The following is a 27678-nucleotide window of genomic DNA, read 5'->3' on the forward strand; positions in this document are numbered from 1 at the left end:
TGCCTGACTCACACAGAGCAAAAATAATCAAAGTTCTGACTTTTATTTCCCCCCATTATCAGTCACACAGCAATTTCACAGAACAGCAATCGCACAATAACTGAACTCCCAGAAGCAATTAAACAGGCTTTTCTGCAGAGGGACCTTCATGAATACCAGAAAGACTCCTTCCCCTTTTGAGAAGCCACTAATCAGAGCACATTCCAGACGAGGTGTCACATCAGTTGTGTTCTTCCAGAAAGCCCTTCAGGAAACAGAACTAAAGTGAAGGCTTCTAATCAACACAACCTGCTCTATAGGCTGCATCCAAAATTGTACCCTATTCCCTACATAGTGCACTGTGGGCCCAGGTCAAAAGTAGTGCACTATATAGGAAATAGGGTGCCATTTGTGACCCAAACCTAGTCTGTTCTGCACGTCCCTCTCTGACACCAGCCTGATGGGGCTTAATTGGGCTGAACATACCATCTCCTTTATATCACGCAACGTGATAACTTCAACACAACTTCACAAATTACCTGTTGACGTTATGAGGGCAAGGTGGAGTGTTTTTTGCAGGTTTCGGGTGACGGATAGAATATGTAGTAAAAAAAAAAAATCTATTAAATGTTTTCTGATCTCTGGTGGCCTAATTGTTGCTTAACTTTAACTGTCTTTGGAAACATAAAAAAAAAGACAACTGCCTATAGACTGAAAAGTATCTGTAGTAACAATATGTATGCTACATGTACAGTACTGTATCAAGTCGAAGATTATCATATTCACATAATGTCATAATTTCCCAAAACAAATATGCAGTGTTGATTGCAAGCCCATGATCCCACACATGGTCACAGTGAATCCAGATCCCCTCTCACTATGCAGTAGTTAGACTGGGAGATGATAGTGATGATGCTTCTTACAGAGTAAAATATCACATAGAACTATAGAAAATAGGAAAACTATGGGATTATAGCCCTCAAATTCAACTGCGGTCCTCGAAGCCAGTTCCACTGCTTTTTTTCATTCTTCCCCTCTAATCAGGGACTGATTTAGGCCTGGGACACAAGATGGTTGCAATGAATTATCAGGTAAGAACAGAAAACCAGCAGTACTCCAGTCCTCCAGGGTAGGATTTGAATACCCTTGGATTATAGGATCTCTGACTTCTTACCAGTGTTCTGATCCATGTACTCCCGGGACACATGTTCATTCTGGTGCACCCATTCTCCATTACACTTGAAGAAGATCTGAAGGGCAGGCACAGCCCGACACAGCAGCTTGATTGGGTTGCTCTTGATGATGTAGGCATCTTCTGGCTCCTTCATGAAGTGAGGCAGGGTACCTGGGACTGACGGTAGGGAGTCTGGAAGGATGTCACCTGTGGCTCCTGCAAAGAGAGAGACTGATTTAACTATCTAATCAAATGTATTTATTTGACAAACCTTTTTCAGATCAGCAGTTGTCACAAAGTGCTTTATGGATACCCAGCCTAAATCCCCAAAGAGCAACCAATGCGGTGTTCTTCTGGGTGACCATGACTGATATTCAAAACAAAACCCAGCGCTGATAGATATGTTAAGCTATTCGCTAATATTTTGAGCTAAAGGAAAGTAATTCAAACTACTCTTCTATGATGTGTCCTAGAATTAAATGATGCTTGGAAAAATTATGTTTCTCAAAGAGGCAAAAAAGTGTCACTTAACTTGGGGTCTATAGGAACAAATGATCTTTCACATACTGAGGCAGTATTTGGATTCACTATACTCCATGTTCATATTGAAAATCTGTAATTCCCTGCGGACAATGTTTGCATTTCTCATTCATCGCAAGCTAAAATGGACAGAAAAGAAGAATACAATAACAACTTCAGCAATTCTCTTCAAATCTAGTCGAAATCAGTCTTTTCAGAGAAATTTGTGGATGAATGAAATCAGAATAGACCACCAAGCACAGAGGCATTGGGAGAGGACTGATTACTAGCACTGTGACTGTTGAGCTGGACTGCATCTTATCTCCGCCGCAAGCCCTCCTCTTTGTGCAAAGAATGTCTTTGTGAAGATGCCAATATGCCCAATATGTCCCTACTTGAGCGCACAATTCATAAATCAGGTTATTCATTCAAGTCAGTTCAGCAAGCAGCTGGCACATGTTTGACTGTCATTCTACCTTATAGTTCCTCATTGATTTAATAGAGAGGGAGGGAAACATTGATCTAACAACAAGGCTACACAATATTAGATGGGTTTTTAGTTCAAGATACAATGAGGGGAAAAAGTATTTGATCCCCTGCTGATTTTGTACGTTTGCCCACTGACAAAGACATGATCAGTCTATAAATGACGTATAATCAACGTCATTTTTAGCAGACGCTCTTATCCAGAGCGACTTACAGTTAGTGAGTGCATACATTCATTTTATTTATTTTTCATATGTGGGAATCGAACCCACAACCCTGGCATTGCAAACGCCATGCTCTACCAACTGAGCTACATCCCTGCCGGCCATTCCCTCCCCTACCCTGGACGACGCTGGGCCAATTGTGCGACGCCCCCTGGGTCTCCCGGTCGCGGCCGGCTACAACAGAGCCTGGATTCAAACCAGGATCTCTAGTGGCACAGCTAGCACTGCGATGCAGTGCCTTAGACCACTGCGCCACTCGGGAGGCGCATTCCTCCTCCTCCAAACACGGCGAGTTGAGTTGATGCCAAAGAGCTCAATTTTGGTCTCATCTGACCACAACACTCAGTTCTCCTCTGAATCATTCAGATGTTCATTGCAAACTTCAGACGGGCCTGTATATGTGCTTTCTTGAGCAGGGGGACCTTGCGGGCGCTGCAGGATTTCAGTCCTTCACGGTGTAGTGTGTTACCAATTGTTTTCTTGGTGACTATGGTCCCAGATGCCTTGAGATCATTGACAAGATCCTCCCGTGTAGTTCTGGGCTGATTCCTCATCGTTCTCATGATCATTGCAACTCCACGAGGTGAGATCTTGCATGGAGCCCCAGAGATTGACAGGTCTTTTGTGTTTCTTCCATTTGCGAATAATCGCACCAACTGTTGTCACCTTCTCACCAAGCTGCTTGGCGATGGTCTTGTAGCCCATTCCAGCCATGTGTAGGTCTACAATCTTGTCCCTGACATCCTTGGAGAGCTCTTTGTTCTTGGCCATGGTGGAGAGTTTGGAATCTGATTGATTGATTGCTTCTGTGGACAGGTGTCCTTTATACAGGTAACGAGCTGCGATTAGGAGCACTCCCTTTAAGAGTGTGCTCCTAATCTCAGCTCGTTACCTGTATAAAAGACACCTGGGAGCCAGAAATCTTTCTGATTGAGAGGGCCATGTACTGTCAAATCTTGGGTGAGAACCTCCTTCCCTCAGCCAGGGCATTGAAAATGGGTCATGGATGGGCATTCCAGCATGACAATGACCCAACACACACAGCCAAGGCAACAAAGGAGTGGCTCAAGAAGAAGCACATTAAGGTCCTGGAGTGGCCTAGCCAGTCTCCAGACCTTAATCCCATAGAAAATCTGTTGAGGGAGCTGAAGGTTTGAGTTGCCAAACATCAGCCTCGAAACCTTAATGACTTGGAGAAGATCTGCAAAGAGGAGTGGGACAAAATCCCTCCTGAGATGTGTGCAAACCTGGTGGCCAACTACAAGAAACTACTCTCACTGTTCAAATAAACCTACCATTAAAATATTAGACTGATCATTTATTTGTTAGTGGGCAAACATACAAAATCAGCAGGGGATCAAATACTTATTTCCCTCACTGTAGATCTGGGATGCATTCCCAAATGGCACCCTACTGTATTCCCTTCACAGTATTCCCTTTTAGTGCACTACTTTCGATCTATGGGCTATAAAGGGAATAGGGTGTCATTTTAGGCAAAGTTGTGGACTCTTCATGTGAAGCCTCTAGTTCAGGACAGCCCTCTACTACTGGGCCCAGAACAATAAGGAGGAACAGGACGTCATCACTGGGCTAATCCCAGAATTAAACCTCAATCCCATCAAGGATGATATGGTTAAGCCATTCAGAGCTGTACCGTAAAAGCCCATGAAAGCTATTATGTCCACCATCAAATCCAATTTTGTCCACTGAAATCTAATCACCCAGCCCCACTTTCTACCACCACAAATGTGGTTGTGTCTAATAGATAAATCAATGAATGCTATAGTGCTATAGTGCACTCACCAAATGCAGTAAATACACAGATTATAGTGTAAACACACAACAAAACATCTGAGTCCAGGACTCAATTCAAGGCCAGATTGGGGTTCATACTTTCAGAAATTACCCTGGACTTTGAGATAGGATTTTGCAAGGCCTTTTGGACTACATTCTCACGACTTGTCGCACACAGTTTGCCAAGACAATTCTGTCATTATTGACTGCAGTCATAAAGGCCTTGAGCACCAAATTTGTATTTTATAAAGGGAAAAATACAAATGTGTAGGTTGCCGTAGTTTTGACAAAGAAATTGATGAATTAAAGTATAAGAGTAAACTCTCTCAGAAAAACTATTATGTAACTGTGTTATGTTCAAGAACCTTGAAAAAAAAACATTAGTTTCACATTGTTATGTTGTTGAGTACAGGAACGAATCCAAGCACATATTCTCGCAATGCATAAATCAATTATGCTTTTGACCATATGTTTCCTAGACAGACCTAGAAGAAGACCTTAAAAAACAAGTGACAATGTAGTTATGAAGGATGGACAGAGACAGAAAGAATCAGGCAAGCACAAAAGAGACGGAGACACACTAACCCGTAATCTTCCCAGATCATTGAGTGACAAGTTGAAAATTGTTTCAAGCAGAAAATTAAATTATGTTATTTCTGCTACATGAGGTGGGTTGGAGGGGGAAGGGGGTATACAACCTGTAGAATTAATTCATTACTCCAAACCTGAAAGGCAGCGGGGCCAATACTGACACATCCTATGTAAAATTGATTCCTGACAGATTGTACATTTCTATGTTACTGATGCCTTTGCTTGTCCTCCTCTCAAATGGCAAACAAGTGCTCCTTTTCAGGCAGCCATTTTGTTCTACCATAAAATAAGAGAACACAATGGGACGAAATCATTAACTATTTTTATACAGCACGTGAGTGGAAAATCCCCATATTTACTCCTATGATATTTCCCCCCCAGCCTTTTATCTCTTTGTCCATGTATCACAACAAGTGGGGAAGTAAGTACATGTTGTGTCTATGAACTACTCCCTTTCCTTAGTCTGTGGTTGTGTCAAACCAGGCCTACCTTCACTCATCAGCTTAGTTTGCAGGTCATTTATTGGAATAGTGAGTTATGGCAAAACTATCATCATAATCCTTTTCATCCACCATTGACAAGTGTATAGAAAAATCACCCTTTTACAGAGATGTGGACTCTAGTCACGTGACTCTAGTACTACTCGAGTCATACATTTTGCGACTTGAGACTTGGCAAAAAAACAAAATAACTTGCCACTCGACTTCGAATTGAGCATCTATGACTCGTGACTTAACTGGACCTTGAGCTGTATGACTCGAGAGACTTGGGAGACTTGTTTAGATTTCCCCATCCCGAAAGGGCATCACCCTCCTCTCATCCTCTAACCTCCTGTCGCATCACCTTCTGTTATTAGCCAACCAACCTCCACAGACCTCTCAACGCGCACCCAGTGGGCGGGAATGGGAAAACAACACTTGACTCGAATTTGACATTTCTCGATGTCACTCAAACTATCTGTCAACGCTAGCAGAGAGAAAGAGGCGAAGCGAGAGGGTCCACTGCCATCAATCTGTCCACGTGGGAATACAGCGATAAGCAGAACGATAAGCAGACCGCCTTCCTTCGCGCCTTTGGGACAACGATTCCCATTGTTAAGGGCGGAGACAAGACCATCTCGTCATTATATACAGTATCTCTGACGTTAGTCTGTAATCATCATGGCATCAACTGGATCTTTCCCAAAAATCGTTTCATTCGGTTTCACAGACTACGTGGTGGTGGCGAAAAAAATGACTGCAGTGTGTAAAACATAAAGAAAATAAGAATTTAATTGCTGTGTGAGCTAGCTAACGTGAGGTAATGTTCTGGAACTTACCAACGTTAGCTAGCTAGCTTGCAATGGCTCCCCCTACCATGTGTCCAAAGTGGACAGCACATTTAGATTGTTGTTTTGTTTTTGACATCCCTATGTAGGCCTACTATTAAAACATTTAAAAAAGTTTATGTAAATACAGACAATTACCTATTGAATAATATCAGTTTTCTTAACGTTATGCTCACTCATGAATTCAACAAAAAATTATGGTGAGGTGGATATTTGATCATCTCCATCATATAAAACAAATGAACAAATAGTAGTATTTTATAGCTTTGATGAATACCAGAAGAGCAAGACAATCAGCAGTGACCCTCATCAGCCTCACATCTCCCAATTCATAGAGACACGCTCTGGTCAACTGTACAACACAAACCATCCACAGCAAAAAGCTATCACCAATTCCATAATGTCAGACCTGATTGTGGATTGCAACATGCCCCTATCCATCATTGAACACAAGAGCTTTCGTCACTTTTTGTCATTGTTTGATAGCAAATACGGCCCAGTGTGTCGCAGAACCGTAAGCGCCAAGATTGACAACCTGGTTGCCGACAGGCAGACAAAACTCAAAGATCAGATGGCACAAGCTGACCGCATCTGTCACGGTAGACATATGGTCTGACAGAAAGATGAGAGGATTCCTTGGGGTCACTACCCACTCGATTGAAATGGAGAATGAGGTCGTACAACTGAAGTCCAATCTGTTGGCATGTAACCGCTTTACAGGAGCAAACACAGGGGAATGAATATGAGAGAAGTTTGAGGGCTTATGTGACAAATATGGGCTCAAACGCAAGCTAGATTGCATAACATGAAAAAGGAGTTCACAGTGTGCTTCCCAACTGAAGAGGAAGAGGCTGTCCATGATGATCACCACATAGATGAACCAGACATATGGAATGACCTGGAAGTTGAAGAACCGGAGGCCATCGACAACTTTGGGTAAAAATGGTCAACAACAACGTTTAGTGTTTTGCACAAGAAGTGCATTCGGAAAGAATTTAGACCCCTTGACTTTTTCCACATTTTGTTACGTTACAGCGTTATTCTAAAATGGATTAAATAAATACAAATCCTCAATCTACACACAGTACCCCATAATGACAAAGTGAAAACAAGTTTTTAGAAATGTTTGAAAATGTATTAAAAAAGAAAACAGAAATCAATTATTTACAAACGTATTCATAAGTATTCAGACCCTTTGCTATAATCCTGTTTCTATTGATCATCCTTGAAATGTTTCTACAACTTGATTGGAGTCCACCTGTGGTAAATTCAATTGATTGGACATGATTTGGAAAGGCACACACCTGTCGATATAAGGTCCCACATAGTTGACAGTGCATGTCAGAGCAAAAACCAAGTCAAGAGGTCAAAGGAATTGGCTGTAGAGCTCCGAGACGGGATTGTGTCGAGACACAGATCTGGGGAAGGGTACCAAAACATTTCTGCAGCATTGAAGGTCCCCAAGAACACAGTGGCCTCCATCATTCTTATTGGAAGAGGTTTGGAACCACCAAGACTCTTCCTAAAGCTGGCCGCCCAGCCAAACTGAGCAATCGGGGGAGAAGGGCCTTGGTCAGGGAGGTGACCAAGAACCTGATGTTCACTCTGATAGAGCTCCAGAGTTCCTCTGTGGAGATGGGAGAACCTTCCAGAAGGCCAACCATCTCTGTAGCACTCCGCCAATCAGGCCTTGGTAGAGTGGCCAGACTGAGCCACTCCTTAGTAAAAACCACATTACAGCCCGCTTGGAGTTTGCCAAAAGGCACCTAAAGGACTCAGACCATGAGAAACAAGATTCTCTGGTCTGATGAAACCAAGATTGAACTGTATGGCCTGAATGCCAAGCGTCATGTCTGGAGGAAACCTGGCACCATCCCTACCGTGAAGCATGGTGGTGGCAGCATCATGCTGTGGGGATGTTTTTCAGCGGCAGGGACTGGGAGACAAGTCAGGATTGAGTGAAAGATGAATGGAGCAAAGTACAGGGAGATCCTTGATGAAAACCTGCTCCAGAGTGCTCAGGACCTCAGACTGGTGTGAAGGTTCACCTTCCAACAGGACAACGACCCTAAACACAGCCAAGACAATGCAGGAGTAGCTTCGGGACAAGTCTCTGAATGTCCTTGAGTGGCCCAACCAGAGCCCGGACTTGAACCTGATCGAACGTCTCTTGAGAGACCTGTAAATTGCTGTGCAGCGACACTCCCCATCCAACCTGACAGAGCTTGTGAGGATCTACAGAGAAGAATGAGAGAAACTCCCCAAATACAGGTCTGTCATGCTTGTAGCATCATACCCAAGAAGACTCAAGGCTGTAATCGCTGCCAAAGGTGCTTCAGCAAAGTACTGAGTAAAGGGTCTGAATACTTATATATATATATATATATATATATATATATATATATATATATATATATATATTTCAGTTTTTTATTTTGTATATATTTGCAAAAATTCTAAAAACCTGTTTTGGCTTTGTCATTACGGGGTATTGTGTGTAGATTGATAAGGGGAAAAAACAATTTAATCAATATTAGAATAAGGCTGAAACATAAAGTGTAAAAAGTAAAGGGGTCTGAATTCTTTCTGAATGCAGTGTACATTACAACTAGCGGTGAGAGATGGGTTGAAGGAGACAAAAATTGTCAATCCAGCTCTTTCCAAAGCGTCCAAGATTAGCTCATTTCCCCACACTAGCACCACTTTTACAGAGGAATTTGAGGGTGAGTTTGGAGTGAAGGGAATCCCTGCTGCAGTGAACACATTCTGGAACTGTCATGAGCCCTCTCACTCCACCGGGTTACCACCTTAATGTGTTTCCACTATCTTCCACTCTGCTCTTCTCTCTCTCTCTACTCAGCCTAACGAGCTCCACCTGTCCCTGCTCTGCTCGGCTCTAATTACTCTGCCAGCTGCGCTGCATTACCCACTAACCTCTCCCAGTATTTAAAGTCCCGTCTTTCAGCTCTCCTTTGTCAGATCGTCTGCAAAGCTCACACCCGGAACCTGTGTGCTCGCGCTTCTGGCTCACCCTTGTTTTGTGACCCCGGACCTGCCTGATTCTTGGATACTCTTCTGCCCCAGGAAAACCAGACCTGCTTTCTGCCATTACGACTCCTGACTACTCTTCGACCCCGGTAACTCTGACCAGCCTTCTGCCTTGCTATAACGTATTTGGATTTCCCTTGAACTGTACTTCTGCCTTGTTTCATCCGCCCCGTTGTGTCTGTGTTTCCTCCCCCCCAAGGACTTCTGGACCACCAACCACCGGCGTCATCGGACGCATCGCTGCCACTGGGGGGGGGCACAGACCCAGCACATTGGACGGGATAACCCCTGGAGCCTTCACTCACTCCCTACTTCCCTTTTCCCTTAAGTTTTAATAAACTTTCTGGTGTGACGCAATTGTGGTCCTCTTGTCGTCTGTCTGAACCGTGACAGGAACTCCACAGTGAGGCAGGTGAGAGAAGTGCTCTATTTCGGCTACCTGAAGTTGTGTCGGATGCTGGAAGAGGTGGGGCATAAAGAATTCATATTTTCTTTGAGAGTGGAAACTACTGAATAATTGGGTGACATTCTTCAGCCTTTTGCAGAAGCCACATATATTACGCAAGGAGAGAAAGTTGTCACAATCAGTGCAGTGGTTCCTAGCATTCTTTCCCTACACCATCATCTGGAGACGCAGAAACCACAAGTGAGCTACCTTACTGGCCTGGTTCGTAGTCTCCAAGCATCACTGAAGAGGAGATTAATTGGAATCTTCATCAATGTCAAGATGGCCACCCCATCTGGAGACTGAGGAATCACACCCTTCTCAGGCCATATCTATCTTAAAGCAGCTGTGCTAGATCCCTCCTTTTCCCTGATGTGGCTGCAACATTATGTTCTGGTGGATGATGTTATTAAGGACGAGGTGACACATGGTGAAAGGTGTGTATCTTTCTATCATAAAAAGTTTACCAATAGAGTTAATACTTAGCCTAATTAATTTATACAGCATTTTCATTTAAATAGTAAACTACTAATAGCAAGACTAACCTTTTGTTTCTGTCTATATAGATTTAATTCTGTGAGAGGCTTCAGAGAATGGGCAACCTGTGGATCCAATCATCACTGAGGAGGAGGACCGTTCTCTGGGAGAAGAGTCAGGGCTGTTTGCAGCATATCGCAAAAGACAAAAAAGAGAAGTATGTGGCACTCCAGCATCTCAGCCTCTACCTTGACATTTGCGAAGGACAGAACAACCTTTTGTTCAGGGCTATGAACAGAAACACTCTACCTTCACTGTTCCGAGTGGCAATGAGGGTCTTGGCAGTGCCTGCATCAAGTGCTTCTGTGGAGCGTGTGTTCAGCCATGGGGGAATCATACTGCGGCCCCATCGCTCACAAATGGGTGATAGATTCTTGGCCAATTTGATCTTTTGTAAATGCAATGCATTGTAAACCTAAGAGCCCTAAAGTCTTGTCATGTGGCCCTTCTATCAGTAATAGTAATACAAAAATTAAAAAAACATTTCTAACATGATCTTTCACTCAAGTTTATTATGTAGTGTACTAGCAGTGTAAGAAAAACAGGAAATAAAAAATTGCATTGAAATTGGCATAAAACACAACCATTGACTTGAATAAGAGGGTCTGCTAAATGACTAATTATTATTATTATTATTAAGACTCAAAACCCCAAATTAGGGACTTGTGACTTGACTCAACCTGAGCTGTGGAACTTGGGACTTTACTTGAGACTTGTCCATTATTACTTGAGACTTGACTCGAGACTTGAAGGTTAAGATTTGAGACATGCTTAGGACTTAAAATGCATAAAAAATAAGTCTAAATATGTTTTTAATCTAATTATTAAATGGAATATAAATCCATGCAGACACTTAATGGCCAGGGTGTGATATAATGATGTAGCACTCACAAATTCTTCTTCTCCATGGAGTGTCCTTCATCTGATCTAACTTAACAGGAAGCCTTGACTCAAAAGGCCTGGTGAACCCTGTAGATGCTTTTGGTTTGAGGGTTCACATCCATTTCCCACTGCAAACAGCTAATTATGATCCTTGTCCTCTTCTTAATGCCTACAAACCTACCGCAGTCAAAGGTAACAGATAAATTGAAAGAGGTGACAATGCACGCTCCATAAAGCACCCAGAGTCTCACTTCCTTTCGCTCTCATGATAGATGGTCGTTAATATGTGGCTTAATGAAGGCAATGAGTGTGCCGCCAATAAGTCACTTAATTCCTCATTACACCTCTACATTTTTACACTGCCTCTTAAAGGGTCCTGGCACTCCTCCTATCGGCTTCCAGTCACCGGGCAGAGAGCAGAGTAGACCCATTGGGCACAGACGTCAATTCAATGTCTATTCCATGTTGGTTCAACGTAATTTCATTGAAATGACATGTAAACAACGTTGATTCAACCAGTTGGTGCCCAGTGGGGAGCTACCTGGATGCTGAATGGACGTTAAGGCAGGAAGTGCAGATAAATGCCATGGTGGTTATCTGCATATGGGCAGGTCTGCGGTGTCTGCTGTGGTACTGATGCTGTGCTCAGGGACGAGGGGAGGAAGGGAACAATGCCAATGAGCCAGGTGACCTTGTGAAGCATAAAGATTTAAATCAACCAACTCTGACACATACCAATGGCATGACAATCACAACTGCATAATGTATGCCTTAGTCAGTTCTGTTCACTTTTCTTTAAAATGCTGCTGTGTGAGGTAAGCGGACTGAGCTTGTACAAGGTGATGAATAAGGTTGGGGCTATGCCAAGATGGATCATTTACTGAACAGCCAACTAATGTTAAAAGAAAAAAAGAATCAAACTAGGACTTCTGCTTCTCTGTGAGACCCTTTTGTGTTTGACAGCTTGCCTCTCTCCTGTCAGCAATAAGCCTCCCACAATCAAATGAAATGGACAGCAGCAGAAGTGGGCTATCTGTAGATACAACTGACACTGCAGCACCACTCATCCACTTCTCTCCTGGCTGCCTGTCTCCCTTTTCTCAGTTGTACATTACTATTTCACAGCTGCCTCTGGACCCAAAGTCCTTTAAACCACACACTTTTATTCTCACACCCTGAAATCACTGGGGATTTTATCTCATTGATTTTTTACAGGGGTGGAGATAGGGAAAGGGCAAGGAACAATACTGTTAGGCTGTGTGAGTGTAGGTTTTACATGGTGAGCACTGTTTATTGGAGTTCAGCAGGAATCCTACTCATTTGAAAGCCGGGAGTGCCAGTCTAATCCGACCGCACGGCTGTCAGAGGGGAGGGGATGAGATGAGAGGAGCACAGGAAGGAGTCTGTACATTGACAGTTCTGTTCTCTGAGCCCCATGTGTGAACTTCAGAGGGTAGAGAGAAGGAACAGAGGCACAAGCAAGCAAGCAAGCAAAAGTTGTCACAAAGTGTTGTCACAAAAAAGTTGTTACATCAGAAGTTGTCACAAAGTGATTTACAGATAGCCTTTACAGATTGTCTTAAAATGAGCATGGTCCGATTAGCACAGTAACTCTTCTGTAAATGAGATGGTGTTATTATTTTCAGACACAGCTTTACTGTAAGCCTAACGATCGCTGCAAAATGCATGGTCATGACAAGACTTTGAAAAGCATTAGATGGACTTTTAAAAAAAGGTGTGTGCCACACGCAACGAGCCCATTAACCTGCTCGGTGAAAGGTGGACTCAAAGTAATTATAGTCCATAGATCTGGAGCCCTGTCAGTTATGGGGGTGCTGTTGAGTCCTCTCCATGTTCCAGAGGCTGTGAGCCCCTGGGTATGCTGATTGACTGAGACAGGCTGTCAGTTATTGACACACTACCTCTGTGCACACATCCCCAGAATGGCTGGTAGAGAATATAGAATAGAAATACTTCCACCAGAGGCCTGTCTGCGGTTGCGCCATCTACTTCTTGTCTCTTAAAGTGATCATTCTCTTAAGGCTGCATAACCCAGGCTGCATAACCCACCCATGCTTAGTTAGCCCCCACTCATTTTCACTTCAAGTCCTCACACCTCAACAGTTCAATCAAATGAGCATGTTTCAGAATCCCTAGGGAGGGAGGTAGAATGTTCATGTAGCTTGGTGAGTCTGCCTAGGAGACTGGTACCAGTCTATTATAGTGGTAGTGTTCACATACGAGTCACCAGACCAGATCACAGGGAGGGCGAACTATAGAGGTCCTATTGATCACTACAGAATTAGGTCAAATTTGCGCCCGTGTATGGAATGATCTGCAGAGCTCTCTGCACCTTTGATGCTCTGATGCCTCTAGGCTAGGGCAGTTTAAGTTCTTATTGGAGGACCGCACTGTTGGGTAACATGTTTGCTTCTTAAGTTGCTTGTAGTATTGTATGTTGCACATTTTATTAATTGTATTCATGCAGGGCTCCCTTGAAAAAGATGCCTTGGTCTCAATGGGACTCCCTGCTAAGGTTAAATAAAACAATTGTTTGAAGTGTTGGTTTTTATCCTATAAAAAAGGGAGGGGATAACACCCTGATTGGATCAGACAATTCTAACTGAAAAATAACACTTCTGTCTCTTCTATGGCTTGAAGTGAGAGGAAAAAAAGACTGTCTCAAGGCAAATATCAATTAAAGCTAAAGCTTCTTAATTTATACTGTCACAAATAGATTAAATGTTATCGTTCACTGACACCTCTAAAGAAATGTTGGCATCCAAGCTTGATACTGACAAAACTTTGTTGGGAGGAAGTGGTGCAGGATAAAGACTTTCCCCTGCAAAAGGGATGCATTAATAACTTCAATGATTAGTTTAGCATATAGTTTCGCATATAAATTACCTCATGTTTATTCATGAAACATAGCTATAGAAAACTAATTGAAAAGCTCAATTTCTGGTCAACTGCTACTCATTTTTGGGGGAAGTTGAGACATCATAACATTGACTGGCAAAAGCCAAGGGGTAGAAAATGGAGAAAACATCAGAATCCCACTGAAAGTTCCTTTAATTAAAGTCAATCAGTTACATTTTCATTCTCATGTCACAAACATGAAATGTCTTCACTCCTAATCCTCACAATACTGCTGAATCAATCTGGCCTTGTTAGACTTTCGACCACTAAATAGATTTTGGCGCTGGAAATTCTGATGAATTCGCATTGCATTTGCTTTGCATATTCAGATTAAAGAAAACAATCTTTCAGCAGTATGGAAGAGTAATACGATTGTATAATAGCCACTACAGTATAACAATGATTTTAATGTTTTACCTTGTGGTGTCTTTGGATTCATGATTTGTCTCCAGATGTGAAAAGTAGGAATTGGGATGCGTTCCAAATTGCACCCTATTCCCAATTTAGTGCACTACATAGGGCTCTGGTCAAAAGTAGTGCACTATATAGAGAATGGGGTGCCATTTGGGAAGTAAACATAGGTATTTAAAGCCACACAGTTACATAACAATGACTGGCGAATAATGATGACTAATATGACTAGTCATCGTCATTGTTCCTGACGTGATTATAAACTCAGTGACTGGTGATGGCTTGAGCCTGAGAGAAAACTGTTCCTTGTTAATCCAAATGGTTGGTTGGAGTCTAGACCGGAGACTGAATGAGTTTAATCACTCTATCAACAATGCAAGGCATTACCACAGTTCTTTCCCAGGTACATTTAAATTGAAGGACCAGAAACTAATTACAAACTCTGACTGCATGACAAAGCTCAATTTCTAACTAATTTCAGCTGTCAATCAGAGAAGGAAATGTACCGGTAACTTCAAATGGCTTATTTTTTTCCCTCCATCCATCTCGCTCTCCCTCCACTCTCCATCTCTGAACCTTTCAGCCCACTTTCTCTCACACAGTCTGCCTTATACTGATGTGAAAATAGCCCGCATTGGCTCAGAGGTTATGAGGTAAATTAAATCTCCAGAGAGGAAAGCCTTGTCGTCGGGACTGATTTATTTACAAGGTGGCTGATGTGGGATCCAGGGAAATGGCCTATAAACCCCGAGTTGAGGCCGACTCTGATACATCTTATTTAATACCACATCACAGACTACTAAGCCAGCCTCAATGTTTTAAAAGTACTGGTTTGGTCACAGAATTACCAGACAAATCCTGGGCACTTACAAACCAAAGATGGATAAGTCTCATCTGATCATAGCCCTGAGATGTAATACAGTCATTTCAACCAACCGTTCCCAACAACAGTGGTTTTATTTCAATATGTGTTAAGAATGCAGTGACAGTCTACAACACATTTCAGAATGTTTACTGAAGAAGCAAACTGTAACATGGCAGTTATGGCTTTATATTCCATTCAATCTGTGTATAATCTCATCTGGCATTTTAACAATATCCAAAGGAAATGGTCTGGATTACTAGGCCTATGCAGTAAACACTAGCGACTGAATTATTGCTAAAACAATCCAACAAGAAACTCCAATATACAGTTTCCGGGGGTGGAATCGATACAGTTACATATTGCAATATTATTTTTGGACGTTATTATAGATATTTGACTCCAAGTATGAATTTGTAATTTTTTTAATGCTACTGTAGGTACCTGTGCCAAAAGTCTGGTATTTGTCATGCTATAGCTTGTTCTCCATCTTTTTTAATAGTGAGCCAACATGTTTTCAGCACTTTCATTTCCCTGAATGATCAAAACTTGTTGTCTCATGCTCACTCGTCTCTCTGCAGCAGACATATAGTGAGCAATGTGTAAAACAAAACATTAAATCGCAATATTGAATCGCAATACATATAGAATAGTGAGAATCACAATACATATTGTATCGGCACCTACAGTAAGTATCGTGATAATATCATATCGTGAGGTCCTTGGAAATTCCCAGCCCAAGTGATTTGTATGAAAAACAACTTCAACACAGCACTATATACACTAAATGTACAAAACATATTTCCATGACAGACAGACTGACAAGGTGAATCCAGATGAAAGCTATGATCCCTTATTGATGTCACTTGTTAAATCCACTTCAATCAGTGTAGAGGAAGGGGAGGAGGCAGGTTAAAGAATGAGTTTTAGGCCTTGAGACAATTGAGACATGGATTGTGTATGTGTGCCATTCAGAGGGTGAATGGGCAAGACAAAATATTTAAGTGTCTTTCATCGGGGTATGGTAGTAGGTGCCAGGCGCACCGGTTAGAGTGTGTCAAGAACTGCAACGCTGCTGGGTTTTTCACTGGCAACAGTTTACCGTGTGTAACAAGAATGGTCCACCACCCAAAGGACTGTGGGAAGCATTGGAGTCAACATGGGCCAGCATACCTGTGGAACACCTTGTAGTGTTAAGATTTAACTGGATAGAACCCAAATGCAGACAAGTACACCAAGCCAGAGAAGTTTTAACAGGTTTATTATAATGTTCAATAGTCCAGGTTTCCAATAAATGGGAAAGAGCAAGTCCAGGTTACAGGGAGGGTACAGATCCAGGTCAGGGCAGGTGTGGTACCGTAATGTCCTAGTGTCCGTGGTGAGTCCAAAGGAGAGGCCCGATAGTGGAGAGCAGGATGGTGGTGGCAGGAGTGAAGCGGAGGCAGGAGTCAGGTTCCAAATATCTGTGGCACAGGAGAAAAAGTAAATAAACAGTCCAAAAAACACAAGAGCGAAAACAGACAGGTTGAGTCGGCAGCGAGACTAACATGGTTGTCTTGACTATGATCTGACGATGAGTGGAAAGTTTGACCGGGTCTTAAAGGCTGAGGTGATTATGGTGAATGAGCTGCAGCTGGAACCCTGACTCCCGCACACCAGACTTCACTCCTGCAATCAAGGACAGACAGAGGGGAGGGGGAGAGCAGAGAGAGAGCTACCTAGCAGCAGTAGGCCTAACAGTACCCCCCCCCTCTACGGACGCCACCTGGCGGCCGACAGGGTTTATCAGGATGTAACCTATGAAACTCACGAACCAGAGCAGGATCCACAATGAAGCTCCTGGGCACCCAGGAACGTTCCTCAGGACCATAACCCTCCCAATCCACCAGGTACTGGAAACCACGACCCCGGCGGCGAACATCCAGAAGTCGCCGGACAGTGTAAACCGGACCCCCACCCACGATCTTGGGCGGAGGAGGGGGACGAGAGGGCGGGCACAAAGGGCTAACCGACACAGGCTTAATCTGGGAAACATGAAAGGTGGAATGAACCCGTAGGGAGGCAGGAAGCTGTAGCTTAACCGCGCAGGGGTTAACAATAGACAGTATCTTGAACGGTCCTATAAAACGAGGCGCCATCTTCTTCGACTCCACCTTCAATGGAAGGTCCCGTGACTTCAGCCATACCTCTTGACCAGGAGAGTAACCGGGAGCCTGGGACCGGTGACGGTTGGCTTGCCTCTGCATGTACGCCGAAGCTCGGGACAGAGCTACCCTGGCCTTCCTCCAGACCTTGCAGCAGCGGCGCATGTGGGACTGCACCGAGGGTACCGCAAGTTCCCTCTCTTGGGAAGGGAACAGGGGAGGTTGATAACCCAGAGCACACAGAAAAGGAGACAAACCAGAGGAAGCGTTAGTCAAGGTGTTATGAGCATATTCCACCCAGGGGAGCATGGAGCTCCATGACCCAGGGTTTGACCCAGTGACACAGCGAAGTGCGGTCTCCATCTCCTGGTTCGCTCTCTCGGCTTGCCCGTTGGTCTGGGGGTGATATCCAGAGGACAGGCTGGATGTAATGCCCAAAGCTTTACAGAAAGCTTTCCACACCTGGGAGACAAACTGGGGACCCCTGTCAGAGACAATATCCGTGGGTAGACCATGAGAGCGGAACACATGTTCAACCAAAATATCAGCCGTCTCTCTGGCAGTGGGCAGTTTAGGTAGGGCCAAAAAATGAGCGAACTTAGAAAAACGATCAATCACCGTAAGAATGACAGTCTTACCAGATGAGGGGGAAGTCCAGTGACAAAATCCATAGCGATATGCGACCAGGGCCGGCTGGGTATAGGTAGAGGTCGTAGATGACCAGCGCTGGCCTGGGTGGAGTTTTTACTTCGTGCACATACCGTACAAGCAGCAATGAAGGCTCGAGTGTCCGCCTCCATCGTGGCCCACCAGAACTTCCGTCGCACAAAGTCAAGGGTCCGCGAAACTCCAGGGTGACAGGTAAGGGGGAGACGAGTGAGCCCACTGAAGTACCTGGGAGCGAGCAGACTCAGGGACAAACATCCGGTTAGGAGGACCCCTCCCAGGGTCAGCTTGATGATGTTGAGCCTGTCTAACAATCCCCTCGATGTCACATGTGATGACTGCAATACTGCAGGTAGGAGGCAAAATGGGTTCAGGGTTACTACCAGTATCAACAGCCGAATGAACACGAGACAGGGCGTCAGGCTTGACGTTGCGTGACCCAGGACGGTAAGACAGAGAAAAATTGAATCTCCCAAAAAATAGTGCCCACCTGGCTTGACGGGGGTTGAGCTGCTTCGCTGACTGGAGGTAAGCCAGATTCTTATGATCCGTCCACACGATGAAGGGTTGTTCCGCCCCCTCCAACCAATGTCGCCACTCCTCGAGAGCCAGCTTAACGGCGAGCAGTTCACGATTTCCAACATCATAATTCCTCTCTGCCTGAGAAAGTTTCCTTGAGAGAAAAGCACAGGGATGCAGTTTGTTATCTTCAGGAGAACGTTGTGACAACACTGCACCTACCCCAGTGTCGGATGCATCCACCTCCACGACAAACTGGCGGTCGGGGTCCGGCTGCATCAGAATGGGAGCCGAGGCGAAGCGATGTTTCAGTTCTTCGAACGCTGATTCGGCCCCTTCATTCCAAGCGAACGGTCGTGAGATGGAGGTGAGAGCGGTGAGTGGCGCCGCAATGCGGCTGTAGTCCTTGATGAACCTCCTATAGAAGTTCGCAAACCCCAGGAATCGTTGAAGTTGTTTGCGGGTAGAGGGAGCTGGCCAGTCCGTGACAGCAGAGATCTTAGCTGGGTCCATCCGCAGCTCCCCCTGAGCTATGATGTAACCCAAAAAAGAGGTCTCAGACACATGAAATTCACATTTCTCCATCTTCACAAACAGTTTGTTCTCCAACAACCTTTGCAACACCTGGCGCACATGCAGTTCATGTTCCTGGGAGGACTCTGAGAAAATCAAGATATCATCCAGATAGACAAAAACAAACCGATTCAACATGTCCCGAAGGACATCATTGACTAGTGCCTGAAAAACAGCAGGGGCATTAGACAACCCAAAAGGCATAACCCGATACTCAAAATGTCCCAAGGGTGTGTTGAAGGCAGTCTTCCATTCATCACCCTTACGAATGCGCACCAGGTGATACGCATTTCGTAGATCCAGTTTCGTAAAGATGGTAGCACCATGAAGGAGGGGAAAAGCCGAATTAATCAAAGGCAGAGAATACTTGTTCTTAATGGTGATGTTGTTAAGTCCACGGTAATCAATACAGGGTCTGAGGGTCTTATCCTTCTTAGCAACAAAAAAGAACCCCGCTCCTACAGGTGACGAGGAAGGACGCATAATACCTGCCGCCAAGGAGTCCCGAATGTAGTTCTCCATAGCCTCCGTCTCCGGCCGGGAGAGATTGTACAGGCGACTGCTGGGGAGCGGGGCTCCTGGCTGGAGGTCAATGGCGCAGTCGTAAGGCCGGTGAGGAGGAAGAGAAGTAGCTCTGTGTTTGCAGAAAACGGATGCCAGGTCATGATACACGTCAGGAACAGCAGAAAGATCCATGGACTCCAGTGGAGGTTGAGGCACAGTACTGGCAGGAGTCTGAGCAGAACACAAACAATTCACATGACAAAATGTGCTCCATGAAACAATGCTACCTGTCACCCAATCAATGTGTGGATTGTGTTTTATGAGCCAGGGGATACCAAGGACCAGGGGAGTCTGTGGGCAGTCGATAATATGGAATTGAATGTTCTCCTGATGATTTCCCGACACTCTAAGACAAACAGGAACAGTCTGATGGGTAATGCGGGTCAACAATTGTCCATTTAGACCCTTAGCCTGCAGCGGACAGTCCATAGGAACAGTCTCCAAATCCATTTGTTGAGCCCACTCTCTATCCAAAAAGCTTTCGTCGGCACCAGAATCAATCAGCGCACTAACAGAGAAATTCTGGGACTGCCACTGGAGGGATGCCTGGAGCAGAATGCGGGGAGAAGAGGAAGAATCCGCTGCTCGGCTCACCAAAACTTCTCCCATAAATGATGAGCCGGCCCTTTTCCCGGACGAACTGGGCAGGAAGGAACGAAATGACCAGCTTCTCCACAATACAGGCAGACCCGAGCCTGAATACGACGTGCACGCTCCTCTGAGGACAACCGTGCACGACCCACCTCCATGGCTTCGGGTTCAGTGCTCCTCGTATCGACTCGGGGACGACACGGCTCTCTCCGTAGGGACGATGCAGGGAGGAGTTTGTTGATGACAGACAGGTTGCTTGGAACTAACACTCCTCTCCCGGCGGCGCTCCCGAATCCGATTATCCAACCTGATAGTGAGTGAAATAAGATTATCCAGCGTAGGCGATTCATCATATGACACCAATTCATCTTTTAAAGTCTCAGACAAAGCATTGATGAACACTCCTTGTAATGCCTCGTCATTCCAACCACTCACTGCTGCTAAAGTCCGAAACTCCACTGCCATCTCCGCCACACTACGAGCCCCCTGCCGAAGAGAAAACAACCGTTTCGCAGCCTCCTTGCCTCGTACGGGGTGATCAAAAACCTTCCTCATCTCCGTGGTGAAGGCCACGTAAGCGTTGCAAATGTCCGACTGACTCTCCCAGACCGCGGATCCCCAGGCACGAGCGGAACCGCTAGTAGAGTTGATAAGGTAGGCAATACGGGCTCTTTCTGAGGCGTAGGTGAGGGGCTGTTGTTCAAACACTAACGAGCATTGAGTCAAAAAATCGCCACAGGTTCCCATGTTCCCGTCATAGCGCTCTGGAGCAGGAACAAAAGGCTCTCTGATCTGGGCTGAAGGGGTAGTAAGGGCAAACACTTGATTGGTGAGTAATTGAACCTGATTAAGCAGCACCTGACTGTCCTCAGCAATCGTCTTAAACAGGGTATCATGTTGGCCAAGTAGAATGCCCTGATTGGCTATGGCAGTCCAAATTTGAGTGCACTCTGGGGTGGTATCCGAGCTACTGTCTGCTGGGTTCATGTTGGTCAGATCATACTGTTAAGATTTAACTGGATAGAACCCAAATGCAGACAAGTACACCAAGCCAGAGAAGTTTTAACAGGTTTATTATAATGTTCAATAGTCCAGGTTTCCAATAAATGGGAAAGAGCAAGTCCAGGTTACAGGGAGGGTACAGATCCAGGTCAGGGCAGGTGTGGTACCGTAATGTCCTAGTGTCCGTGGTGAGTCCAAAGGAGAGGCCCGATAGTGGAGAGCAGGATGGTGGTGGCAGGAGTGAAGCGGAGGCAGGAGTCAGGTTCCAAATATCTGTGGCACAGGAGAAAAAGTAAATAAACAGTCCAAAAAACACAAGAGCGAAAACAGACAGGTTGAGTCGGCAGCGAGACTAACATGGTTGTCTTGACTATGATCTGACGATGAGTGGAAAGTTTGACCGGGTCTTAAAGGCTGAGGTGATTATGGTGAATGAGCTGCAGCTGGAACCCTGACTCCCGCACACCAGACTTCACTCCTGCAATCAAGGACAGACAGAGGGGAGGGGGAGAGCAGAGAGAGAGCTACCTAGCAGCAGTAGGCCTAACATGTAGAGTCCACGCCCCGATGAATTGAGGCTGTTCTGAGGGCAAAAGAGGGTGCAACTCAATATTAGGAAGGTGTTCCTAATGTTTTCTACACTCATTGTATAAAGGGGAAATGGACATGGCTTATGGGAGATCTTGCAACAATGCAGGATTAAAGGGGAATGAGCAAAAGAGCAGGGAAGAGGATGGCAGCTAGCTATCTAACAATTGGAGAGATAATATCTCCTGACACCCCATCACCAGCAGCAGCGTGTAGAGCATAGTAGGAAGAGGACTCCCTCCTCTGAGGCATAGGGCTGGGTTTCTATATAATGCATGTAAAACTGTGTAAACTCCTCTGTCTGTATTCTGTCTCTAAATGTTGACTATCACTGCAGCACCATATCACCAAGTAAAAATCTGAGTATGTGTAAATATTAAATGCCCATGCCCTGTAATGAGGCATTTGTCTTTCAGCTGTCAGATCCATAACACTTCATTATTAATATATAATTCAGTAAATTGGTAGAGTGATGTAATGGACCTCTCCTTGTTAATATTGTAAATGTGCTTGTGTAAATACACTTGGCGAATAAAAGGTGATTCTGATTCTGGAAGCATTGTTGGAATTGATTTACAGCTCCAATCTTTGGACACTTTGGTCCTATTGATTCCAACTTCAAATCAGAAATCCGAACAGAACTCAGTCAGGGATTTAATTAAACCTCTAAAGGAAGCGAATGACTGACATTACAGACAGGGTGGTGCGAGGAATCAATTGCAGAATGTAAATGAGTTTTAAATCCCTCCTTATCCCCTCTGGAGTATGGTGCGCGTTCTCTTTGTTTACTGCATTCTTAACCAGATAAAAAGCGTCGCTCCATGGCTCCTTCTTAGCCAGCAGTTAAGATAGAGATGAGCAAATGTCTTAGAAGCCCATTAGTAAGCATGTAGCTACCTTTACTATTGGACTTACAGGCCCATTGTCACATCTTATAGATAGGGTGAGGTCTAAGTGGTTATATTATTGCCAATAGGAACACTAGGGATCTAAACCACTTGGATTCCAATAGCAGACACCTTCACTACTGTATACCCGACAATTGAGTTAAATTGGGTTAGCAGCAAATGGTATTAACAGTGCTGTGAGACATTTCTTGGATCCCAAATAGCAAATGTACATGGCTGCTGAAACCCATCTACAGTACATTTCCAATCTGATAATTGTAGCGATAGCAGGTGGCGGTGGGTTTTTCAAAAGGGCATTAGAATAAGTGCTGGGGAGGAGGCTTTATTTTCACAGCCATCACCAAGCATAATGTTGATTATTTTTACCGCTGAATCCTGTTTTGGTGTACAGCCAGCCTTGAACCCTGTCACCTACCCTGAAGCTAGTAGGGCATAATCATTGATAATTGGCAGCCGGCAGAATTTACAAGACGAGAAGTGATTAATGCTAATTAAGCCTGGACAGTGTGTGTGTGTGTTCATGTGCCTGACCTTGCCTGTTCTTTCTCTCTCTCTCCCTCTTGTACTTTCCCAGCCAGCCCAACCTGAGATAGTTTGCTTCCCCAATGGCACCCGATTCCTTCTTATAGTGCACTATTCCCTTCTTATAGTGCACTACTTTTGACCAGGGCCAAAAGGAGTGCACTATGTAGAGAATAGGGTGCCGTTGGGGATGCACACAGACACGTGTGAGGAGCTCACCCCCCCAACCTCTCTGCAGCCAGATGTAATCAAACATGCTCTTTCATAGCAGGCCTGGCTGGCTGCAGTCTACCTACTAAACACTCATACTGTACAGACACACAGAGAGAGAGAGAGACACACAGCGAGAGAGAGAGAGAGACACACACAGAGAGAGAGAGACACAGAGAGAGAGAGAGAGACACACACAGAGAGAGAGAGAGAGAGAGAGACAGAGAGAGAGAGAGAGAGAGAGAGAGAGAGAGAGAGAGAGAGAGAGAGAGAGAGAGAGAGAGAGAGAGAGAGAGAGAGAGAGAGAGAGAGACAGACAGAGAGAGAGAGAGAGAGAGACACACAGAGAGAGAGAGAGACCAAGAGAGACACAAAGAGACACACATAGAGAGAGACAGAGAGAGAGACACAGAGAGAGACACACAGAGAGAGAGAGAGAGACAGAGAGAGAGAGAGAGAGAGAGAGAGAGAGAGAGAGAGAGAGAGAGAGAGAGAGAGAGAGAGAGAGAGAGAGAGAGAGAGAGAGAGAGAGAGAGAGAGAGAGAGAGAGAGACACACAGAGAGAGAGAGAGACCAAGAGAGACACAAAGAGACACACATAGAGAGAGACAGAGAGAGAGACACAGAGAGAGACACACAGAGAGAGAGAGAGAGACAGAGAGAGAGAGAGAGAGACAGAGATAGAGAGAGAGAGCGAGAGAGAGAGAGACATAGAGAGAGAGAGCGAGAGAGAGATAGACACACAGAGAGAGCGAGAGAGAGAGAGAGAGAGAGAGAGAGAGAAAGACAGAGAGAGAGACACACAGAGAGAGACACAGACCCAGAGAGACACCCAGACAGAGACAGAGAGAGTGACAGAGAGGGAGACAGAGAGGGAGACAGAGAGAGAGACAGAGAGAGACACCCAGACAGAGAGGGAGACAGAGAGAGATAAAAGGAGGAAAATAAAGGAAAGCTGACACCAAGTGTGAGCACAGTGGTCCGTTCCCCTGATCTCTTCACATTGTGTTGATGTTTCTGCTTGCAGCAGCAGGGATGTGTGGAGTCAGCAGTCAGCACAGGCATGAGATGGAATAGTTGGGAGTCAAGTTAGGTGAGAGCAATGGTTGGGAATACCAACTCATTTTCAACACTAGGGCTATGTCCCGATATGGCAACCTATTCCCTATATAGTGCACTACCTTTGATCAGGGCCCACAGGGCTCTGGTTAATAGTAGTGCACTTTAAAGGGAATAGGGTGCCATTTGGGACACAGCCTAAATTACTATGAGCAGCCATGTTCCCTTGTGATCTGTGACCTTATTCATGACCAGCCACCATGGCATGCTTTTGTGAAGAATGCAAAAACATGTGAAATGAATGTGGTCATTATCAAGCGAGGCAGGGACTACTGACTACGACTGGGGCGGTCATTGCAGACTTGATTGTTGATCGTGTATTTTTAAATGAAGTACGCCAAGCAAAACTGATTTGAGAATGAGTGGATGTGATTAACTACATATATGTATTTACACAGCAGGTGTAATACAGAAGGAGGTAAAACTGTATGAAACCTTGTTGTGATAACCAAGAGCACACAGCATTTTATACAGTGCATTACATCACTGTATGCACACGTAATCAACATGAATGAAATCACCCAATGGCTATAGAGAAAGTAGACAGTACGAGCATAACACTCATGGGTGGATGGGTAAATCTAAAGCCTGTCAATAAATTATTTTTTTGTCACTGCCAAAAGGTTTAATCCTTGTGGTGAGTCCTCTATACTGTACCTTACAGCAGAACATAAGCATTGAGCTTCATTCCACTATAGAACTTTAGAATCATTGAGCCTGAAGATGTTGTCTCTGACCTTCATGCCAGTTCATACTACACGTCACAGCAACTTGCAGTGTTGCCATGATGATCAATCTGCTTCTATACTGAAACTAACGCAGTTTTAGGCATGCTGGGATGCAGGAATGGGATTTTTCTAGCATGACAGACAGATGTTCTGAGAGACAGAGGTTGTGTCTCAAATGGCACCCTATTCCCTATATAGTGCACAATTTTTGTTCAGAGCCCATAAATGTAGTGCACTAAATAGGGAATAGGGGGCCATTTGAGACACAGACATAACTTTAAAAGCCTGGGTTATAATGTGGCTGCTGCCTCATGTAGGTCTAGACAGGGCTTCTCTTCCTGATGGTTAACACGATGGTGGAGTCAGTCGTGGACTCATTCACCATCACCTAATGTACAGTTAGCCACAGACACAGGCCTAATTTACCTCTTCACAATACCACTTCAAGTGTTGCTCTCTGGCAAATGGTGAGGTTTATGCTGACAGATTGTGGATACAGAGGTGAGGTTTATGCTGACAGATTGTGGATACAGAGGTGAGGTTCAGGTTCACATCCACATTCATGTATTTTATAGGTATCCTAAGGTATGTGTCATGTGTCATAGGCAGTGTCTAGACTTCACAGTTCATGTAGCTTTAGTATTCTGATCATAGAGTTCTGATAATGGAATTCCGAACATGTCATGCATCTACACTTACATTTAAATGTGTCCACATTGTGTCCGGATTTCCGTTTTCCGCGCTATATGTATTGTACAAAAAGTGGAATAGGCCAAATATGATAACACAACAGCGGATGGCAGTAGCAATTTTTTTCTAGCTGGCTAGCGTTTGAGTCCAGCAAACCCAGTCCTCACACGCTAGGAACGCATTTACTCCAACGTTATAATGCAAAGGTGCCTCTCGGCCCCAAAACACACGTTTTCTGGAGACTTGTGGGAGGAGTGCTGATGATGTCGCCCAGCGTATGCACTTTCGGTAGTCTGATTGCGTCCAGACTGAGGAGAAATCAGCACACAATGCATCCCTGACCACCTCCTGAAGTGGTCAGCAAGATCCGAACACAATCAGACCACCCGTCTATTCAATGCGATCTTCGTATTCTGATAGCAGAAGTCGCATATACAGTCGTGGTCAAAAGATTTGAAAATTACACAAATACTAATTTTCACAAAGTCTGCTGCCTCAGGTTTTATGATGGCAATTTGCATATACTCCAGAATGTTATGAAGAGTGTTCAGATGAATTGCAATTAATTGCAAAGTCCCTCTTTGCCATGAAAATGAACTTAATCCCCAAAAAACTTTTCCACTGCATTTCAGCCCTGCCATAAAAGGACCAGCTGACATCATGTCAGTGATTCTCTCGTTAACACAGGTGAGAGTGTTGATGTGGACAAGGCTGGAGATCGCTCTGTCATGCTGATTGAGTTAGAATAACAGACTGGAAGCTATAAAAGGACGGTGGTGCTTGAAATCATTGTTCTTCCTCTGTTAACCATGCTTACCTGCAAGGAAACACGTGCCGTCATCATTGCATTGCACAAAAAGGGCTTCACAGGCAAGGATATTGCTGCAAATTTTTTTATTTTATTTCACCTTTATTTAACCAGGTAAGCCAGTAGAGAACAAGTTCTCATTTACAACTGCGATCTGGCCAAGATAAAGCAAAGCAGTGCGATAAAAACAACAACACAGAGTTACATATGGGGTAAAACAAAACATAAAGTCAAAAATACAACAGAAAATATATATGCAGTGTGTTCAAATGTAGCAAGTTATGGAGGTAAGGCAATAAATAGGCCAAAGTGCAAAATAATTACAATTAGTATTAGCACTGGAATGATAGATGTGCAAGAGATGATATGCAAATAGAGATACTGGGGTGCAAATGAGCAAAATAAATAACAATATGGGGATGAGGTAGTTGGGTGGGCTAATTTCAGATGGGCTGTGTACAGGTGCAGTAATCGGTAAGGTGCTCTGACAACTGATGCTTAAAGTTAGTGAGGGAGATAAGAGTCTCCAGCTTCAGAGATTTTTGCAATTCGTTCCAGTCATTAGCAGCAGAGAACTGGAAGGAATGGCGGCCAAAGGAGGTGTTGGCTTTGGGGATGACCAGTGAGATATACCTGCTGGAGCGCATACTACGGGTGGGTGTTGTATGGTGACCAAAGAGCTAAGATAAGGCGGGGATTTGCCTAGCAGTGATTTATAGATGGCCTGGAGCCAGTGGGTTTGGCGACGAATATGTTGTGAGGACCAGCCAACAAGAGCGTACAGGTCACAGTGGTGGGTAGTACTGTATATGGGGCTTTGGTGACAAAACGGATGGCATTGTGATAGA

The 27678-nt window shown here is 44.6% G+C and overlaps 1 protein-coding gene across 3 annotated transcripts in view; it reads right to left on the reverse strand.

Moving 5' to 3' along the window:
- LOC121530679 (netrin receptor UNC5D-like) overlaps nucleotides 1-27678 on the reverse strand; it is a 302006-nt gene that overhangs the window by 95540 nt on the left and 178788 nt on the right. For all 3 annotated transcript variants that reach the window (XM_041835831.2, XM_041835832.2, XM_041835830.2), the window contains exon 2: nucleotides 1154-1369. In XM_041835831.2, the coding sequence (XP_041691765.1) occupies nucleotides 1154-1369 (216 nt within the window). The remainder of the gene's footprint in view (nucleotides 1-1153; nucleotides 1370-27678) is intronic.

Source organism: Coregonus clupeaformis, chromosome 18 (genome assembly GCF_020615455.1).
Source record: "Coregonus clupeaformis isolate EN_2021a chromosome 18, ASM2061545v1, whole genome shotgun sequence".
In the NCBI taxonomy this organism is placed as follows: domain Eukaryota; kingdom Metazoa; phylum Chordata; class Actinopteri; order Salmoniformes; family Salmonidae; genus Coregonus; species Coregonus clupeaformis.